Here is a 16,777-nt window from a genome sequence, read left to right as displayed (position 1 = left end):
GCTAGTATAACCCCATATTGTTAAACGCTAAGTTGAGCGGAGACCGCTAGTATAACACCATATTGTTAAACGCTAAGTTGAGCGGAGACCGCTAGTATAACACCATATTGTTAAACGCTAAGTTGAGCGGAGACCGCTAGTATAACGCCATATTGTTAAACGCTAAGTTGAGCGGAGACCGCTAGTATAACACCATATTGTTAAACGCTAAGTTCAGCGGAGACCGCTAGTATAACCCCATATTGTTAAACGCTAAGTTGAGCGGAGACCGCTAGTATAACACCATATTGTTAAACGCTAAGTTGAGTGGAGACCGCTAGTATAACGCCATATTGTTAAACGCTACGTTGAGCGGAGACCGCTAGTATAACGCCATATTGTTAAACACTAAGTTCAGCGGAGACCGCTAGTATAACGCCATATTGTTAAACGCTAAGTTGAGCGGAGACCGCTTGTATAACCCCATATTGTTAAACGCTAAGTTGAGCGGAGACCGCTAGTATAACCCCATATTGTTAAACGCTAAGTTCAGCGGAGACCGTTAGTATAACGCCATATTGGTAAATGCTACGTTGAGCGGAGACCGCTAGTATAACACCATATTGTTAAACGCTAAGTTCAGCGGAGACCGTTAGTATAACGCCATATTGGTAAACGCTACGTTGAGCGGAGACCGCTAGTATAACGCCATATTGGTAAACGCTACGTTGAGCGGAGACCGCTAGTATAACCCCATATTGTTAAACGCTAAGTTGAGTGGAGACCGCTAGTATAACGCCATATTGGTAAACGCTAAGTTGAGCGGAGACCGTTAGTATAACGCCATATTGTTAAACGCTAAGTTGAGCGGAGACCGCTAGTATAAACCCATATTGTTAAACGCTAAGTTGAGCGGAGACCGCTAGTATAACACCATATTGTTAAACGCTAAGTTGAGCGGAGACCGCTTGTATAACCCCATATTGTTAAACGCTAAGTTGAGCGGAGACCGCTAGTATAACACCATATTGTTAAACGCTAAGTTGAGCGGAGACCGCTAGTATAACCCCATATTGTTAAACGCTAAGTTCAGCGGAGACCGCTAGTATAACGCCATATTGTTAAACGCTAAGTTGAGCGGAGACCGCTTGTATAACCCCATATTGTTAAACGCTAAGTTGAGCGGAGACCGCTAGTATAACGCCATATTGTTAAACGCTAAGTTGAGCGGAGACCGCTAGTATAACACCATATTGTTAAACGCTAAGTTCAGCGGAGACCGCTAGTATAACCCCATATTGTTAAACGCTAAGTTGAGCGGAGACCGCTAGTATAACGCCATATTGTTAAACGCTAAGTTGAGCGGAGACCGCTAGTATAACGCCATATTGTTAAACGCTACGTTAAGCGGAGACCGCTAGTATAACGCCATATTGTTAAACACTAAGTTCAGCGGAGACCGCTAGTATAACGCCATATTGTTAAACGCTAAGTTGAGCGGAGACCGCTTGTATAACCCCATATTGTTAAACGCTAAGTTGAGCGGAGACCGCTAGTATAACCCCATATTGTTAAACGCTAAGTTCAGCGGAGACCGTTAGTATAACGCCATATTGGTAAATGCTACGTTGAGCGGAGACCGCTAGTATAACACCATATTGTTAAACGCTAAGTTCAGCGGAGACCGTTAGTATAACGCCATATTGGTAAACGCTACGTTGAGCGGAGACCGCTAGTATAACGCCATATTGGTAAACGCTACGTTGAGCGGAGACCGCTAGTATAACCCCATATTGTTAAACGCTAAGTTGAGTGGAGACCGCTAGTATAACGCCATATTGGTAAACGCTAAGTTGAGTGGAGACCGCTAGTATAACGCCATATTGTTAAGCGCTAAGTTGAGCGGAGACCGTTAGTATAACGCCATATTGTTAAACGCTAAGTTGAGCGGAGACCGCTAGTATAACCCCATATTGTTAAACGCTAAGTTGAGCGGAGACCGCTAGTATAACACCATATTGTTAAACGCTAAGTTGAGCGGAGACCGCTTGTATAACCCCATATTGTTAAACGCTAAGTTGAGCGGAGACCGCTAGTATAACACCATATTGTTAAACGCTAAGTTGAGCGGAGACCGCTAGTATAACGCCATATTGGTAAACGCTAAGTTGAGCGGAGACCGCTAGTATAACCCCATATTGTTAAACGCTAAGTTGAGCGGAGACCGCTAGTATAACACCATATTGTTAAACGCTAAGTTGAGTGGAGACCGCTAGTATAACGCCATATTGGTAAACGCTAAGTTGAGCGGAGACCGCTAGTATAACCCCATATTGTTAAACGCTAAGTTGAGCGGAGACCGCTAGTATAACCCCATATTGTTAAACGCTAAGTTGAGTGGAGACCGCTAGTATAACGCCATATTGGTAAACGCTAAGTTGAGCGGAGACCGCTAGTATAACGCCATATTGTTAAGCGCTAAGTTGAGCGGAGACCGTTAGTATAACGCCATATTGTTAAACGCTAAGTTGAGCGGAGACCGCTAGTATAACCCCATATTGTTAAACGCTAAGTTGAGCGGAGACCGCTAGTATAACACCATATTGTTAAACGCTAAGTTGAGCGGAGACCGCTTGTATAACCCCATATTGTTAAACGCTAAGTTGAGCGGAGACCGCTAGTATAACACCATATTGTTAAACGCTAAGTTGAGCGGAGACCGCTAGTATAACCCCATATTGTTAAACGCTAAGTTCAGCGGAGACCGCTAGTATAACGCCATATTGTTAAACGCTAAGTTGAGCGGAGACCGCTTGTATAACCCCATATTGTTAAACGCTAAGTTGAGCGGAGACCGCTAGTATAACGCCATATTGTTAAACGCTAAGTTGAGCGGAGACCGCTAGTATAACACCATATTGTTAAACGCTAAGTTCAGCGGAGACCGCTAGTATAACCCCATATTGTTAAACGCTAAGTTGAGCGGAGACCGCTAGTATAACGCCATATTGTTAAACGCTAAGTTGAGCGGAGACCGCTAGTATAACGCCATATTGTTAAACGCTACGTTGAGCGGAGACCGCTAGTATAACGCCATATTGTTAAACACTAAGTTCAGCGGAGACTGCTAGTATAACGCCATATTGTTAAACGCTAAGTTGAGCGGAGACCGCTTGTATAACCCCATATTGTTAAACGCTAAGTTGAGCGGAGACCGCTAGTATAACCCCATATTGTTAAACGCTAAGTTCAGCGGAGACCGTTAGTATAACGCCATATTGGTAAATGCTACGTTGAGCGGAGACCGCTAGTATAACACCATATTGTTAAACGCTAAGTTCAGCGGAGACCGTTAGTATAACGCCATATTGGTAAACGCTACGTTGAGCGGAGACCGCTAGTATAACGCCATATTGGTAAACGCTACGTTGAGCGGAGACCGCTAGTATAACCCCATATTGTTAAACGCTAAGTTGAGTGGAGACCGCTAGTATAACGCCATATTGGTAAACGCTAAGTTGAGTGGAGACCGCTAGTATAACGCCATATTGTTTAGCGCTAAGTTGAGCGGAGACCGTTAGTATAACGCCATATTGTTAAACGCTAAGTTGAGCGGAGACCGCTAGTATAACCCCATATTGTTAAACGCTAAGTTGAGCGGAGACCGCTAGTATAACACCATATTGTTAAACGCTAAGTTGAGCGGAGACCGCTTGTATAACCCCATATTGTTAAACGCTAAGTTGAGCGGAGACCGCTAGTATAACACCATATTGTTAAACGCTAAGTTGAGCGGAGACCGCTAGTATAACCCCATATTGTTAAACGCTAAGTTCAGCGGAGACCGCTAGTATAACGCCATATTGTTAAACGCTAAGTTGAGCGGAGACCGCTTGTATAACCCCATATTGTTAAACGCTACGTTGAGCAGAGACCGCTAGTATAACCCCATATTGTTAAATGCTACGTTGAGCGGAGACCGCTAGTATAACGCCATATTGTTAAATGCTAAGTTGAGCAGAGACCGCTAGTATAACCCCATATTGTTAAACGCTAAGTTGAGCAGAGACCGCTAGTATAACACCATATTGTTAAATGCTACGTTGAGCGGAGACCGCTAGTATAACCCCATATTGTTAAACGCTAAGTTGAGCGGAGACCGCTTGTATAACCCCATATTGTTAAATGCTACGTTGAGCAGAGACCTATGGTATAATGCCATATTGTTAAACGCTACGTTGAGCGGAGACCGCTAGTATAACGCCATATTGTTAAACACTAAGTTGAGCGGAGACCGCTAGTATAACCCCATATTGTTAAACGCTAAGTTGAGCGGAGACCGCTAGTATAACGCCATATTGTTAAAAGCTTAGTTGAGCGGAGACCGCTAGTATAACGCTATATTGTTAAACGCTAAGTTGAGCAGAGACCACTTGTATAACCCCATATTGTTAAAAGCTTAGTTGAGTGGAGACCGCTTGTATAACCCCATATTGTTAAAAGCTTAGTTGAGCGGAGACCGCTTATATAACGCAATATTGTTAAAAGCTTAGTTGAGCGGAGACCGCTTGTATAACGCCATATTGTTAAACACTAAACTGGATGTTTTTTGGACATTCTTATTTAAAGCACTAAGGTACCTTTATGACGGCTGGCTTGAGGTTATAAAAATGGATAATTGGCTTTACTAACTGATGGACTTATTAACCATTTATAGAATAACTAGTGAGGGGGACACAAACCTACTAATCCCTGACAAGTAATTCTATATTAACCTCTGAAACTCGGTGTATCTACTTAATAAAGCACTAGGATTGGTATATACAAATGGTAGAACCACCGGCCGGTGTGCATGTATATAATCACTAGGTGATTCATCGCACCCTATGGGCGCTCTTCACACCGTCGTAAGGGGCTGCGCCCCCTTAATTTGTGAACATTTGTATATGAGAAAGATGGTTAGAATTGTATGAAAGATGCCCTGTATTGCAACTTGAGTTATAGGTGAGATGTGTTAAATAGAGAGCATATAATGTGGAAGGGGGTGTGTATTGTTTTGTTTAATTAAAAAGCGGTTACAGAGTAAGATGTACATTGATAGTGTGGATGGTACAGTGACATTTGTGGGTGTGGAGGGGGGGGGGGCTGTGTGTGCATGTTCTTTAGGTGTGTGTGCAATAGTATAGTAGGGTGTTTCTGAGTCAGCGGCTCCCCACTGGCGGAGGTCACGACACAGGAAAACAGAAGGCTGGGTAGTGATAGGGGTGTGTGGGCATAAGGGGGACTAAAGAGGAGGGTGGGAGATACTGTGCAGCCTCTGCCAGTGGGTGAGGGTCCAGCGTGGCACTACAGGAGTACAGGATGGTGACCCTTAGTCAGTGTCTCCTCCTACTGGGTGGGAGTTCAGGTGCATGAGAGCAGGAGGCTGGGCTATGAGGCATGATAGGGGCATGTGGGCAAAACAGCGTCAGCGACTCCCCAGTGGTGGAAGTTACAGTTTAGGAGAGCAGGAAGCTGGGTAGTGATAGGGGTGTGTGAGTATACGGGGGACTAAAAAGGGGCTTAGGGGTGCTGTGAATTGCGGGAGGGGCGCGGGGGGTGCCGTGAGTCAAGGGAGGGAGGGGGCGCAGGTGTCGGCGAATCGCGGGAGAGGGCGGGGGTCCGCAAAGCGTGGGAGGGGGCGTGAATTGCGCGAGGGGGGGTTGCGAATCGCGGGAGGGGGGGTGCGCGGGGGCGCGATGAATCACCTAGTTGGTTATAAATTCTTGTAGAAGGATGGTAGGATGTTGCTGTCATTCAGAATGCATTTACATAAACAGTAATAGTAGCAGTAAAAGATCTGACTTAAAACACCTACAGTAAAACATATATTATACAAAGAATTGGTTGATGATGTGTAGGTTGACGTGCACATAGTTCATAGTTGTCACTGGAAAAAAATTGCTACACGAAAAAATCAACACAGAAAGTTCAACACATGTAAATGTTGACATAAGTGTGGCACTTCATCGGTGTCCATGTCGACACATGAGAATGAATATGAAAACATTCAAAAAAAGAAAAATAAATCAAAAACTCATGTCAACCTTTTTCATTGTCGACCATAGCCGTGCATGTGCCGTTTAATCCAGGGGTTGCTTTGAATCGCGCGGGGGGGGGGAAAGGGAGGAGGTGAGCGGTGTCCGCGAATCACGGGAGGAGGGGTCGTGGGGGGATGACGTGAATTGCGGGAGGGGGGGGTCGCGGGGGGGGGGGGGGTGTGGGTGCCGCGAATTGTGGGAGGGGGGGGTGCGGGGGGTTGCAGTGAATCGCGGGAGGGTGGGTCGCGGGGGCAGGGGGTTGCCGCAATGACAGGGGTGGGGAATCGCGGTTGGGGGGGTCGTGGGGGGCACCATGAACCTCGTGAGGGGGGGCCCGGGGGGGTTGGAGCGAATCGCGGGAGGGGGGGTCGCGGGGTGCCGCGAATCGCAGGAGGGGGGGGTGTAACGGGGTGGGGCCGCGAATTGCGGGAGTCACCGGGGGTGCCGCGAATTGCGGGGGGTGTGCTGCAAATCGCGGGAGGGGGGTCGCGGGGGATGCCGCGAATCGCCACAAGAAAAAATCAACACAGAAAGGTCAACACATGTAAATGTTGACATAAGTGTGGCACTTCATTGGTGTCCATGTCGACACATGAGAATGAATATGAAAACATTGAAAAAGTGAAAAATAAATCTTGTCAACCTTTTTTTATTGTCGACCATAGCCATGTCAGTGTTTTGCATGTGCCATTTAATCGTGGGGATGCCGTGAATGGGGGGGGGGGGGGGAGGTGCATACCTCCCAACATGACCCTCTCCAGGAGGGACGCATTGCTCTGTTTCTGGACTTTTCTTAATTTATGGATTACCATCACCTGTGCTTAAACACCTTTCTTATCAATTACCCTGTTAAAACAGGTGATGACAATCATAAATTAAGATGGAAGTCCAGAAACAGAGCATTCTGTCCCTCCTGGAGAGGTTGGGAGGTATGGAGGTGTGGGGCGCTCACCTGGTGTATCTGGTGAGTAGCTGTGTCTTTGCTGTGTAACATGGAGAGGCAGAGGGTGTCTGGCACTGTCTGTGGGCTCACTGGGCTGGTTCTCTGTCATGTGAGTCAGTCATGTGAGTCAGAGGCTCCACCCAGCGTTACAGCTTCAGACACACTTTGAGTGACAGATGTAGCCAAATATATAAGAGATATTTTATTGATTATATATTTTATTAATATTTTTCGTCTTCTTGTTTTTAATATTAAATATATTTTGTCACTGTACCAATTGGCTATTTTTCTATATACAATTAGACCCAAATTTTCGAGCGCTGTCTATTATCCATATTTTCCATTTCTCTTCTGTTGTCCTTTGGGGACTGAGTATCCCCATTTAGATACCAGCTGAAACGAGTTATAACCCCCTAGCGCACAAAACACACACACACACACACACACACATACTATCTATCTATTGCTCTCATGTCTATCTATCTATCTATCTCTCATATCTATCTACCATATCCCTTTATATATCTATCTACAGTATCTATTGTACAGTATCTTTCTGTCTAGAGTATCTATCTATCTACAGTGTCTATCTACAGTATCCATCTACAGTATCTATCTACAGTATCAATTATATCTATTTACAGTATCTACAGTATCTATTTACAGTATCTACAGTATCTATTTACAATATCTATTTACAATATCTATTGTATCTATTTACAATGGTGTACGACCGGCACTCCTCAGAGACTTAGGACATTGGCTCCCGGTGCCCTCCAAAAGATATGGATATGCAGGAAAGATATCGGTGCTGGCGGCACTCAAAGCAGGGAGACTTGGTAATAAATGAAGACAAGCTGACACCGCACAGCTTGGGTGCTGACAGTTTCGGAATTTAATTCCTTCCTCAGAGTATCTATTTACAATATATATTTATCTGCAGTATCTATCAACAGTATCTATCGTATCTATCTACAGTATCTATCTACAGTATCTATCGTATCTATTGACAGTATCTATCTACAGTATCTATCTATCTACAGTATCTATCTACAGTATCTATTGACAGTATCTATCTACAGTGTCTATCTACAGTGTCTATCGTATCTATTTACAGTATCTATCGTATCTATCTACAGTATCTATCGTATCTATCTACAGTATCTATCGTTTCTATTGACAGTATCTATCTATCTACAGTATCTATCTACAGTATCTATCGTATCTATTGACAGTATCTATTGTATCTATTTACAATATCTATTGTATCTATCTACAATATATATTTATCTGCAGTATCTATCAACAGTATCTATCGTATCTATCTACAGTATCTATCGTATCTATTGACAGTATCTATCTACAGTATCTATCTATCTACAGTATCTATCTACAGTATCTATCTACAGTATCTATCGTATCTATTGACAGTATCTATCTACAGTATATATCTACAGTGTCTATCTACAGTGTCTATCGTATCTATTTACAGTATCTATCGTATCGATCTACAGTATCTATCGTATCTATCGACAGTATCTATCTACAGTATCTATCTATAGTATCGATCATATCTATCTACAGTATCTATCGTATCTATTTACAGTATCTATGTACAATATCTATCGTATCTATCTACAATATCTATCGTATCTATCTACAATATATATTTATCTACAATATCTATCGTATCTATCTACAATATCTATCTATAGAATCTATTGCATATCCCTCTATCTATCTACAGTATCTATCGTATCTATCTACAGTATCTATTTACAGTATCTACAGTATCTATCTACAGTATCTATCTACAGTATCTATCTACAGTATCTATCTACAGTATCTATCGTATCTATTTACAGTATCTATCTACAATATCTATCGTATCTATCTACAATATCTATCTACAGTATCTATCGTATCTATTTACAGTATCTATCTATAGAATCTATTGCATATCCCTCTATCTATGTACAGTATCTATTTTCTCTCTCTAGCTATCTATCTACATTATATATCTTTCCACATTATCTATTGTATCTATCCATTTATAATATCTATCTATCTATTGATCTCAGAGACAATGTTTGAATTTTTGATCTGGATTAAGGGGGGGTATTCAATGTAGAGTCAAGACTGTTGGGTTGGCCCGACAGCCGTGACCCTGTTCCGTTTTCGGCATGCTCGACTTGGATTTTGCAGGCGGGATTCAATGTCCCACCTACCGAGCGCCCAGAAGGGGGTGTGGCTGGGGGAAGCGGCCGGGAGCTTGGAGACTGCTTGTGAAGTCGGGCACGTTCTGCCGAGATCCCTGTTCAATGCTGTTGGGGAAAACAGCATTGAATAGGGCCCCGCCGCCATTTCCCCTGAATTGAATATCCCCTTTAATCTTGGGTTTTGGATTTCGGTTTCGATATAAATAAATAAACAATATCTATAAGCAGTGATAAAAATGGATAAAAAAAAAAATGATAGAACTAAAATAATGTAATTTGTTCAAACCAAAATCCAATGTACAGATTTAAAAATCAGCCAGATTTTGCAGTGTAAATGATTTCTTACCAAATCTCTCACTTTCTGATTCTATCATCCTATAACATTACACCCCAAATGTCTGAGTCCATGGAAGGGTCAAAGTCCATTATCTCCATCCTGACCAGCCCGGGGCTGCTGGGAGTTACTGCATAGTGCCATATATACCCGTGTATCCGGGGAGGACCATCATACCCAGTGTCCGGGGATGTCAGAACGACTCCCCACCGATCCGGTGCCCCCCCCCCCGATTGCACCCGTATATCCGGGGAGGACCATCATACCCATTGTCAGCCAGCGGACAGAGATGTCATACCGACTCCCCACCGATCCGGTGTCCCCCCCCCCCGATTACACCCGTATATCCGGGGAGGACCATCATACCCAGTGTGAGCCAGCGGACGGGGATCCAGTGTGTCCCCCGATTACATTCTGCAGCTTGGGCGATATTGTATCACACAACGGCGCAATGATCCAAAGCACAACGACAAAGAGAATACATCCACCGGCCAGGTTATAATCCAGACCGTAACCTTGGGCACACATTGGATCTGATTCAGACCTGCTTGCTGAGCTGCGATAATGCCGCCCTGCCGAATACACGCCTCCCGACCCTGTGCACGGCACATCCGGCAAATCAGCCATAGCAGTGTACAAAGGACAATTGCCTGCATGGTCTTAGCCCTGTGCGTCTATGCTGTGCGCTGCCTCCTCACAGTACACAGCAGAGATCAGCGCTAGTACACGTCTCATCACCCCTGTGCATCTATGCTGTGTGCTGCCTCCTTACAGTACGCAGCAGAGATCAGCGCTACTACACGTATCATCACTCCTGTGCGTCTATGCTGTGCGCTGCCTCCTCACAGTACGCAGCAGAGATCAGTGCCAGTACACGTCTCATCACCCCTGTGCGTCTATGCTGTGCGCTGCCTCCTCACAGTACACAGCAGAGATCAGCGCCAGTACACGTCTCATCACCCCTGTGCATCTATGCTGTGCGCTGCCTCCTCACAGTACGCAGCAGAGATCAGCGCTAGTACACATCTCATCACCCCTGTGCGTCTATGCTGTGCGCTGCCTCCTTACAGTACGCAGCAGAGATCAGCGCTACTACACGTATCATCACTCCTGTGCGTCTATGCTGTGCGCTGCCTCCTCACAGTACGCAGCAGAGATCAGTGCCAGTACACGTCTCATCACCCCTGTGCGTCTATGCTGTGCGCTGCCTCCTCACAGTACACAGCAGAGATCAGCGCCAGTACACGTCTCATCACCCCTGTGCATCTATGCTGTGCGCTGCCTCCTCACAGTACGCAGCAGAGATCAGCGCCAGTACACGTCTCATCACCCCTGTGCGTCTATGCTGTGCGCTGCCTCCTTACAGTACGCAGCAGAGATCAGCGCTACTACACGTATCATCACTCCTGTGCGTCTATGCTGTGTGCTGCCTCCTCACAGTACGCAGCAGAGATCAGCGCTAGTACACGTCTCATCACCCCTGTGCATCTATGCTGTGCGCTGCCTCCTCACAGTACGCAGCAGAGATCAGCGCTAGTACACGTCTCATCACCCCTGTGTGTCTATGCTGTGCGCTGCCTCCTCACAGTACGCAGCAGAGATCAGTGCTAGTACACGTCTCATCACCCCTGTGCGTCTATGCTGTGCGCTGCCTCCTCACAGTACGCAGCAGAGATCAGCGCTAGTACACGTCTCATCACCCCTGTGCGTCTATGCTGTGCGCTGCCTCCTCACAGTACGCAGCAGAGATCAGTGCCAGTACACGTCTCATCACCCCTGTGCATCTATGCTGTGCGCTGCCTCCTCACAGTACGCATCAGAGATCAGCGCTAGTACACGTCTCATCACCCCTGTGCGTCTATGCTGTGCGCTGCCTCCTCACAGTACGCAGCAGAGATCAGCGCCAGTACACGTCTCATCACTCCTGTCCTGAGATTACTGAGCTTTCTCATAGTTTAGGGTCAGATGTACTAATCCTTGGAGAGAGATAAAGTAGCATCCAAACAGCTCCTAATTGCCATTTTTCAATCACAGCCGGTAACATGACAGTTAGGAACGGAGTGTCACTTTATCTCTGTGCTGCTACATGATTACACTCTGCACATTTTACCCGTTGTCGTCTCTGCGGTGAACCCAGGAGTTTGATGTCAATGTCAGGGCCCAGGTTGCGGCTGCATGTCCTGATGGCCTGGCTGATGTCCTGGTCCAGGATGCATGATATAAGTGGGCACAACCCCAGCAGTACCAGCGCCCCTATGCCCCTCTCCATTCTCTGTGTCCTCTGAGCTCCTGGATCCAGGTCAGCAAATGCCGGAGATGACAGCGGGGAGTTTCCTATTTACTTTCTGCTTCTGCAGATCCCGGACCAAACATTAAACAGGAAAATCAGAGGTGACGGCTTAATGCAGCCGATGAAAGGTAAATCTGTGCAGTGTAATCCCGGGACGGCGGGGACAACATGTACGCAGCTGACATCGGTGACACCGCAACATCTGCTTACTTTGTATCACTGTTCCGTTACTGTGATATGGCTCAAAGGGGAGACAATGGGTGAAAGTTACTAAGGTGGGACTTCTGTGTCTCATGGGATGTTGCTATGGACAATCAAACATATACTGGGGGAAATTTACTAAGAAGGCTGATTTCAGCAGAACCCGTGTACAAATAAGTCCGACCGTGATCGTCCGTATCCGCCAAAAATACAAACGGAGAATACGGCTGATACTGGCCAAATCGGGCGCTAATATATTGTGAAGGAATAATAATAAATCTGTAAATTGAGATTTTATATAGATATATTGAGCTGCAGCTATTCTATATGCTCAAGTGTCATTGGGTCCGAAACGGACTTCACACAAAAAGACCAAATGTAGCCACAAAAGTGGGAATTGCTGCTGCGCTATTTATTTGTAATCCCTTAAAGATAAACACGCCACGAATGAGTCATTGAGTCTGTGCATTCATTCATGGCGTGTTTATCTTTACAAATAAATAGCGCAGCAATTCCCACTTTTGTGGCTACATTTAATTCACAAAAGCTGCCGCGTTCTCCACATCACTGTTCATTTCATTGATGAAAATGTAGATTCAAATTATTCGTCGATGAAGGTTTTTCTGTGATTTAAATGTGACGATTAGGAAAACACGAATGTTTTAATAACAAAAATTACTTAATATTCGTCCATGTTGTCATGACTGAAACTGGCTGGACAAGAATGCTGTATCGTTGTCCTCAGGACACCACATTTTTCAAGTGATTGATTTTTTTTGGATTCTTTAATTAATAATACTGTATTTTATCCAGTGTTCCCCGTCCTCTCTGGCACTAGATTTACTTACATGCGCCGCGGCTGCGGAACACCTCTGTCATGGGAATCACTGCGTCAGGTTATGCAGCGAGCTCATATTAGTGACCTATATTACAGTATGCATCCTTACAGCTGCGTTTATGTTGCAGTAGACTAGTACTGTACTTCTTACAGGTTTCTGTAATTATTTAAATTGAACATTTTAATTTAAAAAAATTGTATTCTTGAATTGATGTTTGCAGAAGATAAATGAGCTGCTGGGAAGGAAATAGCGGTGGTGTTGCACTAGTTTGATACCTAGATTACTAAACTCAGAGACAGGGAATGATGGAGAAATGATCTTCAGCAAAATCCATACAGTATCGCTAGGACTAAATCACTGACTGGTAGTAGACGCAAATGTTCATCAACATCCACTGACTTAAGCTGGGTACACATATGTACAATTTAATTTTTCTTGCGACCGTTCGATCGACCGAATACACGTTCGACCGTCCAAAACATACGACCGATCTGCGCGTACACATATGTACAATTTTACTTGCGACGTCCGATGTACTCCCGTCCAAACAATCGCAAGAAAAAGATTGAAACCACATGGGCGTGCTGCTTTTGGGAGGAATGATCGCAGGAACGGGCTGCATATCGATCGAACGTGCGTACACATGTCACTTTTCTTTCGATATGGAGCCGTCCTGTCGGAAGAATATTAAGCAGCAAAGAACCTTCGACCGACCGAGGACGGCCAAGAGCGTTTTTGGCCGTTTATCGATCGCAACGAAGGGATCGGGACTGCGTACATATATATACAATCGAACGGCCGTTCGTCCGCAGAACGGAAGAACGGCCCGACGATTGTACATATGTGTACCCAGCTTAAGACTTGTCTAAGGTGAAATAAAAAAATGTGACTAAAGGTGCCCATACACTAGTAAGATTTATCTTCAGATCTGGCTGGTTGGAACAAAAACCTGGTTATGGATGAGTGACAGTTTGGCAGTTTTCCAGCATTTCCAAGCAAATGGTCAACTGTCATTTGCTCTCATCCATAACCAGGTTTTTGTTCCAACCAGCCAGATCTGAAGATAAATCTGCGTGGGTATGGCCACCTTTAATCTAATTTAGGAAAGTGACTAAAACTAAATTAAAAACCCTGACAAAATTATCACTGCTCCAGATTCATATGGTGTTTGGTCCCACCCCCCCCCCCCGCGTGCAAAATTGCCAATCGAGGTAAAAACAGCGGCACAGCGGGAGATAGCGGAATATCTCACCCTGTGTTACCTGTCTGTTATCAATGAGTACAATGACCACGATACAATTGCCTGCTGCTGTACATAAATTAGTAATACTTTATCTGTTTTGTGTGAATAATGGTACATTCAAATCAGAGTTTTCTGGTTAATACCAGTATTTCACAAGGTAAACAGTTGCCCGGTGATAGATTGTTTGTGTAATAGAAAGATGTAAAATCTCTCTATATCTCTGCCTTTGCTTCCCAAAGTGAGTTGGTGAGGAAACAACCCCCACCGGTTTAGGGTCTGCTGCTTCTTGTAATGAATAACTGTGGGTTTATACAAGTGAGCGAGTCCTTTATTCCCTGTATGCTGGGGTAGACAGAAAAGGTATCACTTTTATCCTTTTCCTGGCAGGAAAAAATCCCTTATTGGTATCCCAGTGAAGGGTACTATAACCTTTAGTACTAGGGATTAATGTGTACCTGATATAGTGATAAGGTAGGAGAGAATGGTTCCAGAATTAGATATAAACCTCTTGTATTACAGAGCGCGCTGCTGCTCCCCACATGCCCAGCGGGGTAGTGGTGGGGGGTGAGCGGCACTGACAGCGGGGTAGTGGTGGGGGGTGAGCGGCACTCTGACAGCGGGGTAGTGGTGGGGGGTGAGCGGCACTCTGATTGACAGCGGGGGCCAATATAAGACAAGAGTTTTAGCAGTGACGGCGACAGGTTTCTGCAAAAGAAAAAAGTGTTGCGCAGAGTTCCGCCGTTTAAGATGGGAGGCAGAGATAACATAGAGAGCACCTGGTTGCTCAGTAGTGAGGTAGCAGGTGGTCCTGGGAGTGTGTCCAGTCCAGAGGACAGTGCTTCTCTGTCCGGAGCTCCTAGGCGTCTATCATCGGCGGCAGTGCAGATCAGACCAGGCCGGGCTTTGTGTATGGGTGCACACTGAAGCTGACGGTGTGCGGGAGGGTTCAGACGGACCGTTTCGCAAGAACTAGCTTCATCAGTGGTAAAGGTGTGTGTCCCCTCTGGTAGTTAAATACTGTTGCTGGTCATTTAACCTCCTGTTGGATGGTTACATCTAATTGAATGATTGTATCCTAATTGGATTATTAGACACCAGCAACTTTGTGTTTGTTATTGTAATATGGGTGTAACCAGATGGGATTGTGTATACTGCATTTGTGGAACATGCAGACTTATAATACAATGGGGAGAATTTCTTATAGTCATTATATTATAATAACCAGACAATTGTATAATAGTAGGTTCTCCAAATATATGGGAATCAATTCTGTTTTTTTTTTACACAGAGTAAATACGTGTTTTCTTAATTCCTATAGGTTTAGTGAGGGATTCTATGATTAATACTGGACTCAATGTAAATATTGGACAAATAATAGTCTCTTGGGTGCTGCTGAGAAAATGGGAGATTATAAAGTAGTGTGAAAAAATTTAGTATGTCGTCACTTGCTGCTGTGTTGACAGTTTCATTGGCTGTGTTAACCTATACTAGAGATAATCTCTCAATGATGCTGATCCAAGTATATGTGGGGATAGAATTTTCATTAGGAAACTGGTGGGGACAAGAGAGGAGAGAGCCCTTGTTGGCATTGTGTTAGGCATAACAGTGTAATGGGTAATGATAATTTAATCATAGCTACCAGGTTCTTACTGGAAGCAAGGTTGGTTATATCCACCAAAATTATGGAGCGTGATTGTTATAGTGTGTCCCTAAGTGGGAATGGGTGTGTCTCTAGTTTAGGTTAACACAGCCACTGAAACTGTCAACACAGTAGCTAGTGACGACATACTATACTTTTGTCACACTTTTTGGATCAGCATCATTAAGAGATTATCTCTAGTATAGGTTAACACAGCTACTTCAACTGTCAACACAGCAGCAAGTGACGACATATTACATTTTTCACAAAAAAAATTTTACACTATTTTATAATCTCCCATTTTCTCAGCAGCACCCAAGAGACTATTATTTGTCCAATATTTACATTGAGTCCAGTATTAATCATAGAATCCCTCACTAAACCTATAGGAATTAAGAAAACACGTATTTACTCCGTGTAAAAAAACAGAATTGATTCCCATATTTCTCTACCGTCCAATGGGATACTGGGCTTCACTACTATGGGGATTGAGACCTTCGCAGGAGAGACAGGCACATAAAAGAACTTTCCGTGTGGGTGCACTGGCTCCTCCCCTCAATCTCCCTCCACTAGTCAGTTTTGAAAAATGTGCCTCAGGAGAGGCAGTGCTTCTGGATGCTCCAGAGTTTTTCAACATTTTATTTTAAGTTTATTATTTTGGGGCGCTGTGGTGACCACACAGCTGTCCTGCTTCGTGGGTGTCTGGGGAAGGGTCAGTCCCCGGCCTCTTCAGGTGCAGAGCTGACCCTGCTGCAGGACATTTCGGTCCTGTGTGGGGCTTGTCACTGCACAGCATTGCGCTGTGGCGAGCAAGCCCCCCAGCTGCCGCACACCCCTGACAGGTCAGAAGACTTCAGTGGTGAGTACAGGCTGGGGGTCCCACAAGGGGACCCCGCAGCCACTTCTTGTGCGGCATGATGACGGGCAGTAATGGCGGCGCTCTAGCAGGGACCGCGTGAACCCCGCATCTGGTGACACTAGCACAGGGGTGCTGCCGCTGGACCACCAGG

At 45.0% G+C, this 16,777-nt stretch overlaps 1 protein-coding gene across 1 annotated transcript in view; it reads right to left on the bottom strand.

The window, feature by feature from the left end:
* LOC146079829 (uncharacterized) overlaps window positions 1-11,824 on the bottom strand; it is a 49,341-nt gene extending 37,517 nt beyond the window's left edge. The window contains exon 1 of the mRNA XM_083186469.1: window positions 11,666-11,824. Coding sequence (XP_083042595.1) covers window positions 11,666-11,824 — 159 coding nt within the window. The remainder of the gene's footprint in view (window positions 1-11,665) is intronic.
* Window positions 11,825-16,777: the final 4,953 nt, after the last annotated feature.

The sequence above is a fragment of the Crinia signifera genome, chromosome 5, assembly GCF_055691185.1.
Source record: "Crinia signifera chromosome 5, ASM5569118v1, whole genome shotgun sequence".
Classification (NCBI taxonomy): Eukaryota; Metazoa; Chordata; class Amphibia; order Anura; family Myobatrachidae; genus Crinia; species Crinia signifera.
This window is presented reverse-complemented; position numbering and strand designations above follow the sequence as displayed.